The 16,419-nt window shown below is 47.1% G+C and overlaps 1 protein-coding gene across 1 annotated transcript in view; it reads right to left on the bottom strand.

The window, feature by feature from the left end:
• sspo (SCO-spondin) overlaps positions 1-16,419 on the bottom strand; it is a 358,698-nt gene that overhangs the window by 246,871 nt on the left and 95,408 nt on the right. The window contains 2 exon segments of the mRNA XM_052023421.1: positions 5,687-5,920; positions 12,062-12,116. Of these exon segments, the coding sequence (XP_051879381.1) occupies positions 5,687-5,920; positions 12,062-12,116 (289 nt within the window).

A 16,419-nucleotide genomic window follows, 5' to 3' on the forward strand; every position in this document is an offset into this window, starting at 1 on the left:
CACCACACACACAATACAGATATTTACACACTGCACACTCATGGATCACACAGACACAAAGCACACACTCACTGCACACATTCAAGCATTTCCAAAGGCATTCAGTAAGAGAGTCCAGATGAAGGGTCTCAACCTGAAACATCAACTGTCCACTTCCCTCCACAGATGCTGCCTGACCTGCTGAGTTCCTCCAGCAGCTCATATTCCACTTCTTCATCCTCGTTCCAGATTCCTCACCCTCAACGCCTCTCCTCTCAAACCTCCTCAAAGTCATTCCATCAAACGGTACAGAAAGAGGCCCTTTGGCCACCACATCCATGCCCACCTACACATCCCATTTGCCCACATGTAAGAACAGAAAATGCAGGAAATACTCAGCAGTTCAGGCAGCATCTCTGGAGAGAGAAAAAAGTGACTGTTTCAGGTTAATAACCTTTCATCAGAACCTTATAGGTTTCAATAGGATCACCTCATTTATTCAATTCCAGAGAACACAGCTCAGAACTTTTCCACCTCTAGTGAACCTACTCTGAACTGTCCCAAGTTCAAAAACTCCCCCTTAAACAGGGGGTAGCAAAACTGAACACAGAACTCCTGTGGTCCCACCAGTTGTAGCAAGGTTTTCCCAATGGTATACAGCATCTCTTGCAATTATGGCAGGGTTTACATTCCAGAACAGGCTACAAGACGAAGATGGGCTGCATAGTTAACAACTGTGCATCCCTTCCTGATGAACTTCAATGCACGTTTTGAACAGAAGGGAAGTGGATTGTCACCACCCACCCTGACAGCCTCCAATGCAACTGAACCTGTGATCACAGTTGAGGACGTAAGATCAGTCTTCCAGAGACTGAACATGAGGAAAGCCCAGATGGTGTCCCTGGCCGAGTGCTCAGATCTTGTGCTGATCAGCTGGCAGAAGTATTTACAGACATATTCAACCTCTTCCTGCTTCAATCTGAGGTTCCCACCTGTTTTAAGAAGACCACTATCATCCCGGTACCAAAGAAAAGCAAGGTAACATGCCTCAATGACTACCGGCCAGTGGCTCTGACATCCACCATCATGAAGTGCTTTGAGAGGATGGTCATGGCACGGATCAACTCCAGCCTCCCAGACAATCTTGACCCACTGGAATTCGCCTATCGCTGAAGCAAGTCCACAGCAAATGCCATCTCCCTGGCCCTACACTCAGCTCTGGAGCATCTGGACAGTAAAGACACCTACATTAGACTATTGTTTATTGACAACAGCTCTGCCTTCAATACAATAATCCCAAGCAAGCTTGTCACCAAACTCCAAGACCTAGGACTCAACACCTCCCTCTGTAACTGGATCCTTGACTTTCTAACAAACAGACTGCAATCAGTGAGGATAGGCAGCAATACCTCCGGCACGATTCTTCTCAACACTGGTGCCCCACAAGGCTGCGTCCTCAGCCCTCTACCCTACTCCCTATACACTCATGACTGTGTGTTTCTGCTCGAACTCCATCTACAAGTTTGCAGATGATACCACCGTTGTAGGCCTTATCTCAAACAGCGATGAGTCGGAGTACAGGAAGGAGATAGAGAGCTTAGTGGAATGGTGTCATGACAACAACCTTTCCCTCAATGTCAACAAAAGAGCTGGTCATTGACTTCAGGAAAGGGGGAGGTGTACATGCACCTGTCTACATCAATGGTGCTGAGATCAAGAGGGTTGAGAGCTTCAAGTTCCTGGGAGTGAACATCACCAACAGCCTGTCCTGGTCAAATCACGTAGATGCCACAGTCAAGAAAGCCTTTGACTCTCACCAATTATTACCAATGCACCATATAAAGCATCCTATCTGGATGTATCATGGCTTGGTACGGCAACTGCTCTGCCCAGGACCGCAAGAAACTGCAGAGAGTTGTGGACACAGCCCAGCACATCGTGGACACCAGCCTTCCCTCCTTGGACTCTGTCTTTACCTCTTGCTGTCTTGGTGAAGCAGCCAGCATAATCAAAGACCCCACCCACCCAGGACATCCTCTCTTCTCTCCTCTTCCATCAGGTAGAAGATACAGGAGCCTGAGGGCACGTACCACCAGATTTAAGGACAACTTCTATGGTGCATCGGTAAAAGTTGGTGAGAGTCAAAGGGGACAAACCAAATTTCTTTAGCCTCCTGAGGAAGGAGAGGCGCTGGTGAGCTTTCTTGGCCGTGGCATCTACGTGATTTGACCAGGACAGGCTGTTGGTGATGTTCACTCCCAGAAAGCTGTCAACCCTCTTGACCTCAGCACCATTGATGTAGACAGGTGCATGTACACCGCCCCCTTTCCTGAAGTCAATGACCAGCTCTTTTGTTGACATTGAGGGAAAGGTTGTTGTCATGACACCATTCCACTAAGCTCTCTATCTCCTTCCTGTACTCTGACTCATCGCTGTTTGAGAGAAGGCCTACAACGGTGGTATCATCTGCAAACTTGTAGATGGAGTTCGAGCAAAATCTGGCCACACAGTCATGAGTGTATAGGGAGTAGAGTAGAGGGCTGAGGACGCAGCCTTGTGGGGCACCAGTGTTGAGAAGAATCGTGCCGGAGGTATTGCTGCCTATCCTCACTGATTGCAGTCTGTTTGTTTGAAAGTCAAGGATCCAGTTACAGAGGGAGGTGTTGAGTCCCAGGTCTCGGAGTTTGGTGACAAGCTTGCTTGGAATTATTGTATTGAAGGCAGACCTGCCGTCAATATACTATAGTCTAACGTATGTGTCTTTACTGTCCAGATGCTCCAGAGCTGAGTGTAGGGCCAGGGTGATGGCATCCGCCGTAGACCTGTTTCGCCGATAGTTGAATTGAAATGGGTCCAGGTTGTCTGGTAGGCTGGAGTTGATGTGTGCCATGACCAACCTCTCAAAGCACTTCATGATGGTGGATGTCAGAGCCATTGGTTGGTAGTTATTGAGGGATGTTACCTTGTTTTTCTTTGGTACCAGGATGATAGTGGTCTTCTTAAAACAGGAGGGAACCTGAGATTGAAGCAGAGAATGGTTGGATATGTCCGCAAATACTTCTGCCAGCTGATCAGCACAAGATCTGAGCACACGGCCCGGGACACCATCTGGGCCAGGTGCTTTCCTCGTGTTCACTCTCCAGAATACTGATCTTACGTATTGAACGGTTCCCTTATACAATGAGATGGACTATGACCTCGCGATCTACCTTGTTGCGACCTTGCACCTTATTGCTCTGCACTTTCTCTGTAGCTGTGACACTTTACTCTGAACTGTTATTGTTTTTACATGTACTACATCAACAGGCTCTGTACTATCTCAATGTAACTGCACTGTGTAAAGAATTGACCTGTACGATCGGTATGCAAGACAAGTTTTTCACTGTACCTCGGTACAAGTGACAATAATAAACCAATACCAATACCAACAAAGACCAAAGCTGTACCTGCACACTGAACCTTTGTCTTTCATCCGAGGATCTACAGTCCCCTCTCTGGTTCCATCTCAACTGCAGCATTTTAATGCCTTTCTCTGGTTAAACAATGTTCTGCTAATGGAGTGAATAACCTCACATTTTCTCACATTATAGTCCATTTGCCAGCTTTTCCCCCATTCACTAAACATATCATGATTAACCAGTCATAAGAAAGATGCACCAATATCTTTACTTTCCTAAGAGGTTAAGGAGGTTCAGTTTATCACGAAACACTCTAACAAACTTCTACAGATGTACTGTTGAAAGTGTCCTGAATGGTTACATCATGGTCTGGTTTGGCAATTCAAACGTGCAGGAGCGTTAGAAGCTGCAGAGAGTAGTGGACTCAGCCTAATACATCACGGGTACATCCCTCCCCACCACTGGTGGTATCTACAGGAGGCGCTGCCTCAAGAAGGCAATGTCCATCATCAAAGATCCCCACCATCAGGGCCGTGCCATCTTCTTGCAGCTACCATTGGGCAGGAGGTACAGAAGCCTGAAGTCCCACACCACCAGGTTCAGGAACAGCTACCTCCCTTCAACCATTCGGTTCTTGAACCAACCGGCACAACCCTGATCTCTAGAGTTTAGCAACACTATGACCACTTTGGTCACTTTGCACTGAAATGGACTTTAATTTTTCTTGTTCTAATAGTGATTTTTCTTGTAAAAATTGTGTATAATTTGTTTTTTTTGTCAATGCTGCTTAAATGATGCTGCGTCTGTGATGCTGCAAGTTTTTCACTGCACCCGTGCACACATGTACTTGTGCATATGACAATAAACTTGGCTATAATCTAGACTATCCACATCCCTTTGCAGACTGTGCACAACTTGCCTTTACACTTTGTACCTTCAGCAGACCTTGGTGTAATGCCTTTGTAATTCACTGCCTTTGTCCAAGCTATTAATGCAGGGTGCAAATAGCAGAGTTCCCAGCACCGTGGCACCTCACTATTTACAGCTGCCAGCCGGAAAGTGGCCATTGACCCCAACTCTGTCTTCTGTCAGTTATCCACTCCCATACCCAGCTGACGTCTCACTCCCAATGCACACACTCATACCTTATGTAATAATATCTTAAGTGGTACTTTATTGAGTACCTACAGGAAATCCAGATATAGGACATCAACTGGCTCCCCTTCATGCACTCTTCAAATAAATTTATCAAACACGATCTCCCTTTCGTGATGATTCTGCTGAATTATAATTTTCTAGCCATGCTGTTATATTTCTTTACTATTGGTTTCAGGTAATTACCGACAGTACTTTCTCTCTCCATCCTTATATTTGCAGCTTCTAATCCACTGGGACCTCACCAGAATCCAGGGAACAACCACAATTTATAGAGAGCCGTGGTGGGGCTGCTCCTGGACTAGCATGTACGGTTTTGGTCTCCTCCCTGAGAGAAGGACAGACATCTCAAGGGGAGTGCATCAAAGATTCACTAGACTGGGTTCTGAGTTTGAAGACCTGCCAGATGAGGAGAGAACAAGTAGGGTAGGCCCTGTTCTCGAGCATTCAGAAGAATGACATTGAAACTTTGAGGTTTCAACACAGTAGAGACAGGGAGGGTGTTTGCTCTGACTGAGGAATTCAAAAAAACTGTATTCAAAAAAGACATCAATGGATGTCTGGATGTTAAGTCAAAGGATATGGAGACGGCAGGAAAATGCTGCTGGGGTGGCAGATCACACATAATCTCATTGAAAGACAGTAGGCTCGAAGGCCAAATGTCCTACTCCTGGTTCATATGTTCTTGTGCAGACTCACTGTTCACACACTGCCAGTCATTGTCTGCACACTTACTGTTCACACGCTCACTGTTCATTGTTCACACACTGCCAGGGTCACTTTCACACACTCACTGTTCGCTTGCTCCCAGGGGCACTGTTCATATGCTCACTGTTCACTCACTCACTGTTCTCATGCTCATTGTTACCTGTTTGCATAATGCCAGGGTCACCGTTCTCACACTGTTTGCACACTCCCAGGGTCAGTGTTCTCACACTCACTCTGCACACTCACAGCCTGTCAGTCAGTGTGTGCTGTCCCTGGATTAACCCATCAGGTGTGAGTGGGGCAGATTGCAGGGGAGGGTTAGAGTAGAAGTGGCACAAACACAGTTTTCTGCAGCTTGGATGTCTGTCACACTCTGGATACACATAGACTCTGATCCGTAACTTGCCAGCCCCATCACCCTTATCCTCAGCAGGAGAAAGGCTCACCACAGTAGAGCTCATCCGAAGCATCTCCACAGTCATTGACTCCATCACACACAAGTCCTGCAACCCCAGCCAGAACACAGTGGCCATTGTGACAGCGAAACTCCCCACTCCGGCAGCCTGCTGTGGTTGTTGGAGGTAGGGTCACCTCTCCTGGAGCAGCCTGGGTAACAGAGCCCACCTCTGGAGAACCGGAGATATTGGGGAATGTGGAAGGATGCGTGGATTCCTCAGGACCTGGAGACCAGAGCAAGGGTTGAGGATGAATGTGTCAGTGGAGTCCCTTTGTTACCCTCTGAAACTGCTGACCCTATTTGCCCTCTTCTATCAATGTAACAGACTCCACAAAAGTTGGTGACGTTGTGGATAGTGAAGGAGGTTGTCTAAGGCTACAGTTGGAAAGTTGGGCAGAACATTGGCAGATGGAATTAAATCCAGATTAGTGTGAGGTGATGCATTTTGGGAAGTCAGAAAAGGGTAGGACGTGTACAGTAAATGACAGGGCACTAAGGAATGTTGATGAACAGAGAGACCTTGGAGTTCACGTCCATGGTTCCCTGAAAGTGGTAACACAGAGAGGCAGGGTGGTAAGGAAGGCAATGGCATGCTCATCTTCATAGAATGGTGCATGGAATATAAACGTTGGGGTGTTATGTTACAACTTCACAGAACTCTGGTTACACTGAACTTGGCTACTGTGTTCAGTTCTGGTCACCACACCATAGGATGTAATTACAGTGACAATGTGGAGCCACAGATACACAGGGTGGTGAAGGAGTCTTTGGTGCTCTAGCCTTCATCGGTCAGGGCATTGACCATAAGGCATAGGAGCAGAATTAGGCCATTCAGCCCATTGAGTCTGCTCCACCATTTGATCATGGCTGATTTATTTTTCCTTCTCAACACCATTCTCAACACATCAAAGAGCAAGGGTCATATCCTGCGTGGAGGTCGGTGACCAGTGGTGTACCTCAGAGATCTGTACTGGGACCCTTGCTCTTTGTGATTTTTATAAACGACCTGGATGAGGAAGTGGAGGGGTGGGTTAGTAAGTTTGCGGATGACACAAAGGTTGGGGGTGTTGCGGATAGTTTGGAGGGCTGTCAGAGGTTACAGAGGGACATAGATAGGATGCAAAGTTGGGCTGAGAAGTGGCAGATGCAGTTCAACCCAGGTAAGTGTGAAGAGGTTCATTTTGGTAGGTCAAATATGATGGCAGAATATAGTCTTAATGGTAGGACGCTTGGCAGTGTGGAGGTTTAGAGGGATCTTGGGGTCCGAGTCCATAGGAGGCTCAAAGTGGCTGCGCAGGTTGACTCTGTGGTTAAGAAGGCACATAGTGTATTGTTCTTCATCAATCGTGGAATCGAATTTAGGAGCTGAGAGGTATTGTTGCAGCTATATAGGTCCCTGGTCAGACCCCACTTGGAGTACTGTGCTCAGTTCTGGTTGCCTCACTACAGGAAGGATGTGAAAGCCATAGAAAGGGTGCAGAGGAGATTTACTACGATGCTGCCTGGAATGCAGAGCATGCCTTATGAAAGCAGGTTGAGGGAACTCGGCCTTTTCTCCTTGGAGCGACGGAGGATGAGGGGGGACCTGATAGAGGTGTATAGATGATGTGAGGTATTGATCGGGTAGATAGTCAGACGCTTTTCTCCAGGGCTGAAATGGTGGCCACAAGAGGACATAGGTTTAAGGTGCTGGGGAGTAGGTATAGGGGAGATGTCAGGGGTAAGTTTTTCACTCAGAGAGTGGTGAGTGCGTGGAATGGGCTGCCGGAAACAGTGGTGGAGGCAGATACGATAGGGTCTTTTAAGAGACTGTTGGATAGGTACATGGAGCTGAGAAAAATAGAGGGCTATGGGTAAGCCTAGTAATTTCTAGGGTAGGGACATGTTCGGCACAGCTTTGTGGGCCGAAGGGCCTGAATTGTGCTGTAGTTTTTCTATGTTTCTATTCTCCTGCCTTCTCCCCGTAAACTTTGATGCCCTTACTAACCAAAAATCTATCAAACTCTGCGAGGTAATGATGCAGCTTTACAAAACTCTGGTTAGACCACACTTAGACTGGTGTCTAGTTCTGGTCGCCTCATTATAGGAAGGATGTAGAAGCATTGGAAAGGGTGCAGAGGAGATTTACCAGGATGCTGCCTGGATTAGAGATTATGTATTATGAGGAGAGACTAAGGGAGCTAGGGCTTTACTCTTTGGAGAGGAGGAGGATGAGAGGAGACGTGACAGAGGTATACAAAAGAGGAATAGATAGAGTAGAGAGCCAGCGTCTCTTTCCCGGGGCACCAATGCTCAATACAAGAGGGCATGGCTTTAAAGTAATTGGTGGGAAGTTCAAGGGAGATATCAGAGGAAAGTTTTTTACCCAGAGAGTGGTTGGGGCATGGAATGTGCTGCCTGGGGCGGTGGTGGAGGCAGGTACATTGGTCAAATTCAAGAGATTGCTAGATAAACATGTGGAGGAATTTTAAATAGAGGAGTATGTGGGGGGAAGGGATTAGATAATCTTAGGCAAGGTTTAAAGGTCGGCACAACATTGTGGGCTGTAAGGCCTGTATTGTACTGTACTTTCTATGATTCTATGATAAATACATCCAATGACTTGGCCTCCATAGCCGTCTGTGGCAATGAATTCCACAGATTCACCACTCTCTGGCTAAAGAAATTCCTGCTCATGTCCTTTAGATGTGAAGATGTACCTGGAAGCTGTGGAAGTGGGTGAGGTCCTCAATGAATACTTCTCTTCAGTATTCACCAAGGAGAGGGGCCTTAGTGACGATGAGGACAGTGTTGGTAAGGTTAATGTTCTAGAGCATGTTGATATCAAGAGAGAGGATGTGTTGGAGCTGTTAGAAAATATTAGGACAGATAAGTCCCCAGGGCTTGACGGAATATTCCCCAGGTTGCTCCGCAAAGCAAGGGAGGAGATTGCTGAACCTTTGGCTAGGATCTTTGAGTCCTCATTGTCCATGGGAATGGTACCGGAGGATTGGAGGGTGGCAAGTGTTGTCCCCTTATTCAAAAAATGTAGTAGGGATAGTCCATGGAATTATAGACCAGTGAGCCTTACGTCTGTGGTGGGCAAGCTGTTGGAAAGGATTCTTAGAGATAGGATCTATGGGCATTTAGAGAATCATGGTCTGATCAGGGACAGCCAGCATGGTTTTGTGAAGGGCAGATCATGTCTCACAAGCCTGATAGTGTTCTTTGTAGAGATGACCAGACAGATTGATGATGGTAGTGCAGTAGATGTGGTCTACATGAATTTTAGTAAGGCATCTGACAAGGTTCTACATGGTAGGCTTCTTCAGAAGGTCAGAGGGCATGGGATCCAGGGAAGCTTGGCCGTGTGGACAAACTCCAAGGCAGAGTACAAAGTTAATGACAGGATTCTTGGTAGTGTACAGGAGTAGAGGGATCTGGGGCTCCATATCCACAGATCCTTGAAAGTTGCCTCACAGGTGGACGGGGTAGTTAAGAAAGTTTATGGGGTGTTAGCTTTCATAAGTCGAGGGATCGAGTTTAAGAGCCGCGAGGAAATGATGCAGCTCTATAAAACTCTGGTTAGACCACATTTAGAGTACTGTGTCCAGTTCTGGTCGCCTCATTATAGAAGGATATGGAAGCATTGGAAAGGGTGCAGAGGAGATTTACCAGCATGCTGCCATGCTTTAGAGAGTATGCATTATGAGGACAGATTAAGGGAGCTAGGGCTTTACTCTTTGAAGAGAAGGAGGATGAGAGGAGACATGATAGAGGTGTACAAAATATTAAGAGGAATAGATAGAGTGGACAGTCAGTGCCTCCTTCCCAGGGCTCCAATGCTCAATACAAGAGGGCATGGCTTTAAAGCAATGGGTGGAAAACTCAAGGGAGATATCAGAGGGAGGTTTTTTTACCCAGAGAGTGGTTAGAGCATGGAATGCACTGCATGGGGCAGTGGTGGAGGCAGGTACATTGGTCAAGTTCAAGAGATTACTAGGTAAGCATATGGAGGAATTTAAAATAGAGGGATATGCGGGAGGAAGGGGTTAGATAGTCTTAGGCGAGGTTTAAAGTTCGGCACAATATTGTGGGCTGAAGAGCCTGTATTGTGCTGTACTGTTCTACGTTATATATTCTATGTTCTATTCTAAGGATGTGCCTTCTGGTCCTAGACTCTCCCACTACTGGAAACATCCTCTCCACGTTCACTCTATCCAGGCCTTTCAATACTTGGTAGGTTTCAATGCAATCCCCTCTCATCCTTCTGAACTCCATCGAGTACAGAACCAGAGCCATCAAACGTGCCTCATACATGAACCCTTTCATTCCCAGGATCATTCTCATAAACCTCCTCTGGACCCTCTCCAACACATCCTTCCTTAGATATGGAGCCCAAAACTGCTCATAGTACTCCAAATGTGGTTTGTCCAACACCTTCTAAAGCCTCAGCATTGCATCCTTGCTTTTATATTCTAGTCCTCTAGAAATGAATGCTAACATTTGCCTTCCTTACTACCAACTCAACCTGCAAGTTAACCTTTAGGGAATCCTGCACTAGGACTCTCCAGTCCCTTTGCACCTCTGATTTCTGAATTTGCTCCCTGTTTAGAAAATAGTCTATGCCTTTATTCCTTCTACCAAAGTGCATGACCATAAACTTCCCTACGCTGTATTCCATCTGCCACTTCTTTGCCCATTTTCCAACCCTGTCCAAGTCCTTCTGCAGACTCCCTGCTTCCTCAACACTACCTGCCCCTCCACCTATCTTGGTATCATCCGCAAACTTGGCTACAAAACCATCAATTCCATCATCTAGGTCATCCAGATCACTAACATATAACGTGAAAAGTAGCGGACCCAACACCGACCCCTGCAGAACACCACTAGTCACCGGCAGCCAACCAGAAAAGGCCCCCTTTATTCCCACTCTTTGCCTTCTGCCAGTCAGCCAATCCTTTACCCATGCTGGTACCTTTCCTGTAAGACCGTGGGCTCCAATCTTGTTTAGCAGCCTCATGTGTGGCACCTTGTTAAAGGCCTTCTGAAAATCCAAGTAAACAACATCCACTGACTCTCCTTTGTCTATCCTGCCTGTTACTTCCACAAAGAATTCCAACAGATTTGTTTGGCAAGATTTCCCCTTAAGGACACAGTGCTGACTTCGGCCTATTTTATCATGTGCTTCCAAGTACCCCGAAACCTCAGCCTTAATAATGGACTAACATCTTACCAACCACTGAAGTCAGGCTAACCAGCCTATAATATCCTGTCTTTTGCCTCCCTCCCTTCTGACAGAGTGGAATGACATTGAGTATAGAAGTTGGGATGTTATGATGCAGTTTGGAATATTGTGTTCACTTTTGGTCACCCTGTGAGAGGAAGGATGAAATTTAGCTGGAAAGAGTGCAGAGATGATTTACGAGGATGTTGCTGGGACTCAAGGGCCTGAGTTATGGAGAGAAGTTGAGCAAGTTGAGACTTTATTCACTGGCATGTAGGAGAATGAGGTGCATAAAATCTTGAGGGGCATAGATAGGGTGACAGTGCACAGTCTTTTTCCCAGGGCTGGAGAATCAAGAATAGGTTTAAGGTGCGAGGGGAGAGATTTAATAGGAACCTGAGGTGCAACTTTTTCACCCAGAGAGTGGTCAGTTTATGGACCGAGCTGCCAGAGGAAGCAGTTGAGTCAGGTACATTAACAACATTTTAAAAGTACTTGTCAGATGCATGGATAGGAAAGGTTTAGAAGGATATGTGCCAAACGTGGGCAAATGGGACTGGTTTAGATGGGAACCTTGGTCGGCATGGACTAGCTGGGCCAAAGGGCTTATTTCCATGCTGTATGACTCTGTACTGGAGAGAGTGCAGAGTTTCAGCAGGATGTTGCCTGGATTGTAGGACTGGGTAGATGGGGAGAGACTGGAGAGTTTGGGCATGTGTTCCCCATCAGGAAGGAGCTGAGGGGCACCTGATAGAGGTAACTAAGATTATAAGTGGTGAAGGGTAGATAGAGTCTTTTCCCAAAGTAAGAGTACCAAAAAACAAAGAAGGCAGATGTTTAAAGTGAGAGGAAGGAGTTTTAAAGGGGATTTGAGGGAAAGTGTTTTCCCCCACACAGAGAGAAGTTGATATCTGGAACTCACTGCCAGAGGATCAGCCATAATCACCACGTTTAATCAAGATTTAGACAGGCAAGGTACAGAAAGATACGGTCCTGATGCAGGCAAATAGGATTAGTGTAGATGGGTAAAAGGGTTGGCACGGATGTGGTGGGCTGAAGAACCTGTTTCTGTGCTCCCTGACTCCAAGAGCCCTCTTTCCTTGGTGACATTCCCTCCCTAAGAACCCCTCCTGTGAACCACTTTCCCTAGTTTCTCACCTGTCCTGGCACAGTAACAGCATCTCTCAGCTGATCCTTCAACCAGTCTCTGACCCTGTGGGGAAATGTTTCAAATTAATGTGAGCCTGCAAGCCCCCAGTGCCCACCCAACCCACACCCCTCCACAGTTAAACCAAAGCCAAAGACACCTCAGCAATTTACCTACATGTTCTGCTCTATCTGCCAGACCCTTCCCCAAAAGCTCTTTCCCACCCTTCCTCCTCCTCCCACACTCATCCATTCCCACCTCTTCCCATCTCCCCAACCTCATCCATCCAGGCTCCCATGACCCCAACAACCTACTCTCAATGACCTCAGTAAACTCAATGACCCCAGTGAACTCAATGACCCATGCCCTCCTATACTCCTCCCATGCCTCCTGATGTTCTCTGGGGAATTTGCAGCTGGGTTTGCTGGATATTGCAATGGGGATCATGGATGGACCCCTCCCATACCCATAGCAGCAAGAAAGGGTTCGACAAGAATGGGATCTAAAGCACAGCATATTGGGAATGATTGGGCAAATGAATCTCTGGGATAGTTGGTCCAGGTTAGGAAGTCAAGGATCACAGCGTGTGGCTCCTTTGGGGTTAGCTCCTGGCCACGTTGGATCAATGGCATGACATGTTGGGAGAGACTGATCGAAGAAAAGGTTGTGAGGTGATCACAAATGTTACAAGTGTTTAGGACTGGAGACAGAAGCAGGTGAGGGGACAACTATTCTGTGAAGAGGGAGGAACCTGGGAAAATTACAACCACCAGAGCAAGTTGTTGGTCTGTTGGACTATCAAGTGCTCAGGTCCCGATGGACTTCATCCCAGGGTCTTAGAAGTGTTGGTTCCAAATTCCCCTTGATTCCAAGAGAGTGAAAAATAGCAAATGTAACACTCCGCATTCAAAAAGGGGAAAAGTCAGAAAGCGGAAACTGTACACAGGTAGTTTAGCGTCTCACAGGGAGACTGTTAGAAACTGTCATTAAAGATGCAAAAGCTGGGCACTTGGAAAATTTCAAGGTATACAGACCAAATCAAATGGTCTTGTGAATAGAAAGTTATGTTTGACCAATTTATTGGGGTTCTTTGATGAAGTGACCTGTGCTGTGGATAAGGGAAACCAGTGGATGTGCTAACAGCTTGGTTTCTAGAAGGCATTCAATAAGGTGCCATAACAATGACTATTCCAGAAAATAACAGCTCATAGCATGGAGGTAACAAGATGGTGTTTTCTCTGTTTATCACTTTTATTAGGGTTTTTGGGTGTAAGGGTTAGTTTTTGTTAGGGTTTTTAGTGTTAGATTTTTATAAGTTTTTTCTAAGTAGTCGAGTGGGGGCTGGACTGCGCAGGCGCAGCGCGGGCAGCTTCAAAAGGAAACAGCCTATAGTACGGGCAGTGTCAGAGCGGGCAGCGGAGTGAGTGGCAGCAGAGTGTTCTGGGCTTTGGCTCAAGGGGCTTCGGCGTGAAGGGGCAAGGAGGGTAAGTAGCTGGTAAGTAGGTAAAGGCAAGGTTTACCTGTTGTTCATTATAGATTTGTAGGTGGGACTAACTAGGGAAAAAAGAAAGGTAGTCAGATGGAGGACATGGTGGTGTGCTGCAGCTGTTTGATGTGGGAACTCGTGGACCTTGCTGCGGTCCACGATGGCCACATCTGCAGTAAGTGCTTGAGGCTGGACGAACTTCAGCTCAGAGCTGATGAGCTGGAGTCGCAGCTACAAACACTGTGCAGCATAAGGGAGGGAGGGAGTTATGTAGACACGGTGCATCAGGTGACAGTCACCCCCCTTAGAGCAGGTACATCTGAGGTTCAGGAGGCAGATAGAATGGTGACGGTCAGGGGAGGGAAGAGGAAGAAGAAGTCAGGCAGGCAGACAGGACAGAGAACCCTGGAGGCTGTTCCCCTCAGTAACAAGTTTTCTGCCTTGGAAGCTGTTGAGGGGGATGACCTGCAGGGGCCTAGCTGCAGTTACCAGGTCTCTGGCACTGGGACTGGTACTGCTGCTCAGAAGGGAAGGGTGGGAAAGAGACATGCGGTAGTGATAGGGGTCTCGATAGTCAGGGAAACAGACAGGAGGTTCTGTGGCAGTGAGCATGAATCCCGGATGGTATGTTGCCTCCCAGGTGCCAGGGTCCGGGATGTCACTGATCGGGTCCACAGAATTCTTGAGTGGGAGGGAGAGCAGCCAGAAGTTGTGGTCCATATTGGCACCAATGACATAGGTAGGAAGGGGGATGAGGTCCTGAAGAGTGAGTTCAGGGAGCTAGGCAGAAAATTGAGGAACAGGACCTCAACGGTAGCAATCTCGGGATTGCTGCCAGTGCCACGTGATAGTGAAGGTAGGAATAGGAAGAGGTGGCAGATAAATGCGTAGCTGAGAAGCTGGTGCAGGAGGGAGGGTTTTAGATTTCTGGATCATTGGGATCTCTTCTCGGGAAGGTGGGACCTGTACAGAGAGGACGGGTTACACCCGAACCAGAAGGGGGCCAATATCCTTGCGGCGAGATTTGCTAGGGTGGTTCAGGAGGGTTTAAACTAGTTTGTGAGGGGGAAGGGAACCAGAGGAGTAGGTCAGAGGAAGAAGGGAATGGGGAAAAGTTAGATCAAACAGGTAGAGAGGCTTTGGGGAAGGAGAAGCAGAATACAGGCTGTAAAAGTAGTAAGGTATATGGACTGAAGTGTGTTTACTTAAATGCAAGAAGTGTCAGGAATAAGGGGGATGATCTGAGGACTTGGATAAGTATGGGGGACTATGATATCGTGGCTATTACTGAGACGTGGCTGACGTCAGGAGAGGAGTGGATATTGAATATTCCTGGTTTTCGGTGTTTTAAGAGGGATAGGGAAGGGGGGAGAAGAGGCGATACTGGTCAGGGACACTGTTACGGCTGTGGAAAAGATGGATGTTGTAGAAGGATCATCTCTAGAGTCCGTATGGGTGGAATTAAGGAACAAGAAAGGAGCAGTTACTCTACTAGGAGTATTCTATAGGCCCCCCGGTAGCAGTAGAGATATAGAGGAGAAGATTGGCAGGCAGTGTTTGGAGAGAAGCAGAAATAACAGGGTTGTTATAATGGGAGACTTCAACTTCCCAAATATAGACTGGAACCTGCTTAGTGCCAAAGGTTTAGATGGGACGGAATTTGTTAAGTGTGTCCAGGAGGGATTCCTGACGCAGTATGTCGACAGGCCGACTAGAGGGAATGCCATGTTAGATCTAGTTTTAGGAAATGAACCGGGACAGGTGAAGGATCTATTGGTGGGTGAGCATTTGGGGGACAGTGACCATTGCTCCATAACCTTTAAAATTGTCATGGACAGGGACAGGTGCAGAGAGGACAAGAAGATCTTCAATTGGGGAAGGGCTAACTACGAGGCTATAAGGAGAGAACTTGGGAGTGTAAATTGGGATGTCCTTTTTGAAGGAAAATGTACCATGGAGATGTGGTCGATGTTCAGGGATATTATGCAGGATGTTAGGGATAAATATGTCCCGGTGAGGCAGAGAAGGAATGGCAGGGTGAAGGAACCGTGGGTGACGAGAGAGGTGGAACGACTTGTTAGGGAGAAGAAGGTAGCATACGTGAGGTATAAGCAGCAAGGTTCAGACAGGGCCCATGAGGAATATAGGGTAGCAAGGAAGGAACTTAAGAAAGGGCTGAGGAGAGCTAGAAGGGGACATGAAAAGGTTTTGGCTAGTAGGTTAAGGAAAATCCCAAGGCCTTTTTCAAGTACGTGAAGGGTAGGAGGATGGCTCGGGTAAAGGTAGATCCAATTAAGGACAAAGGTGGGAGAATTTGCCTGGAGGCAGCGGAAGTGGGAGAAGTTCTCAATGAGTACTTCTCTTCGGTATTCACCAGGGAGAGGGGTCTTGATGATGCGGAAGGGAGTGCTGGTAGGGGTAATGTTCTCGAGGTTGTAGATATCAAGAGAGAGGATGTGTTGAAGTTGTTAAATAATATTAAGACAGATAAATCTCCAGGGCCTGACGGGATTTTCCCCAGGCTGCTTCGAGAGGCGAGGGAGGAGATTGTTGAACCGCTGGTAAGGATCTTTGAGTCCTCGTTGTCCACGGGGGTGGTGCCGGAGGATTGGAGGGTTGCGAATGTTGTCCCCTTGTTCAAAAAAGGTAATAGGGATAGGCCAGGGAATTATAGACCGGTGAGTCTCATGTCTGTGGTGGGTAAGCTGTTAGAAAGGATTCTAAGGGATAGGATTTATGAACACCTTGAGAATCATGGACTGATTAGGGACAGCCAGCATGGCTTTGTGAAGGGAAGATTTTGCCTCACAAGCCTGATAGAGTTCTTTGAGGAGGTGACCAGGAAGATTGATGAGGGCAGTGTGGTGGATGTGGTTTACTTGG

The sequence above is a fragment of the Pristis pectinata genome, chromosome 9 (assembly GCF_009764475.1).
Source record: "Pristis pectinata isolate sPriPec2 chromosome 9, sPriPec2.1.pri, whole genome shotgun sequence".
Lineage (NCBI taxonomy): Eukaryota > Metazoa > Chordata > Chondrichthyes > Rhinopristiformes > Pristidae > Pristis > Pristis pectinata.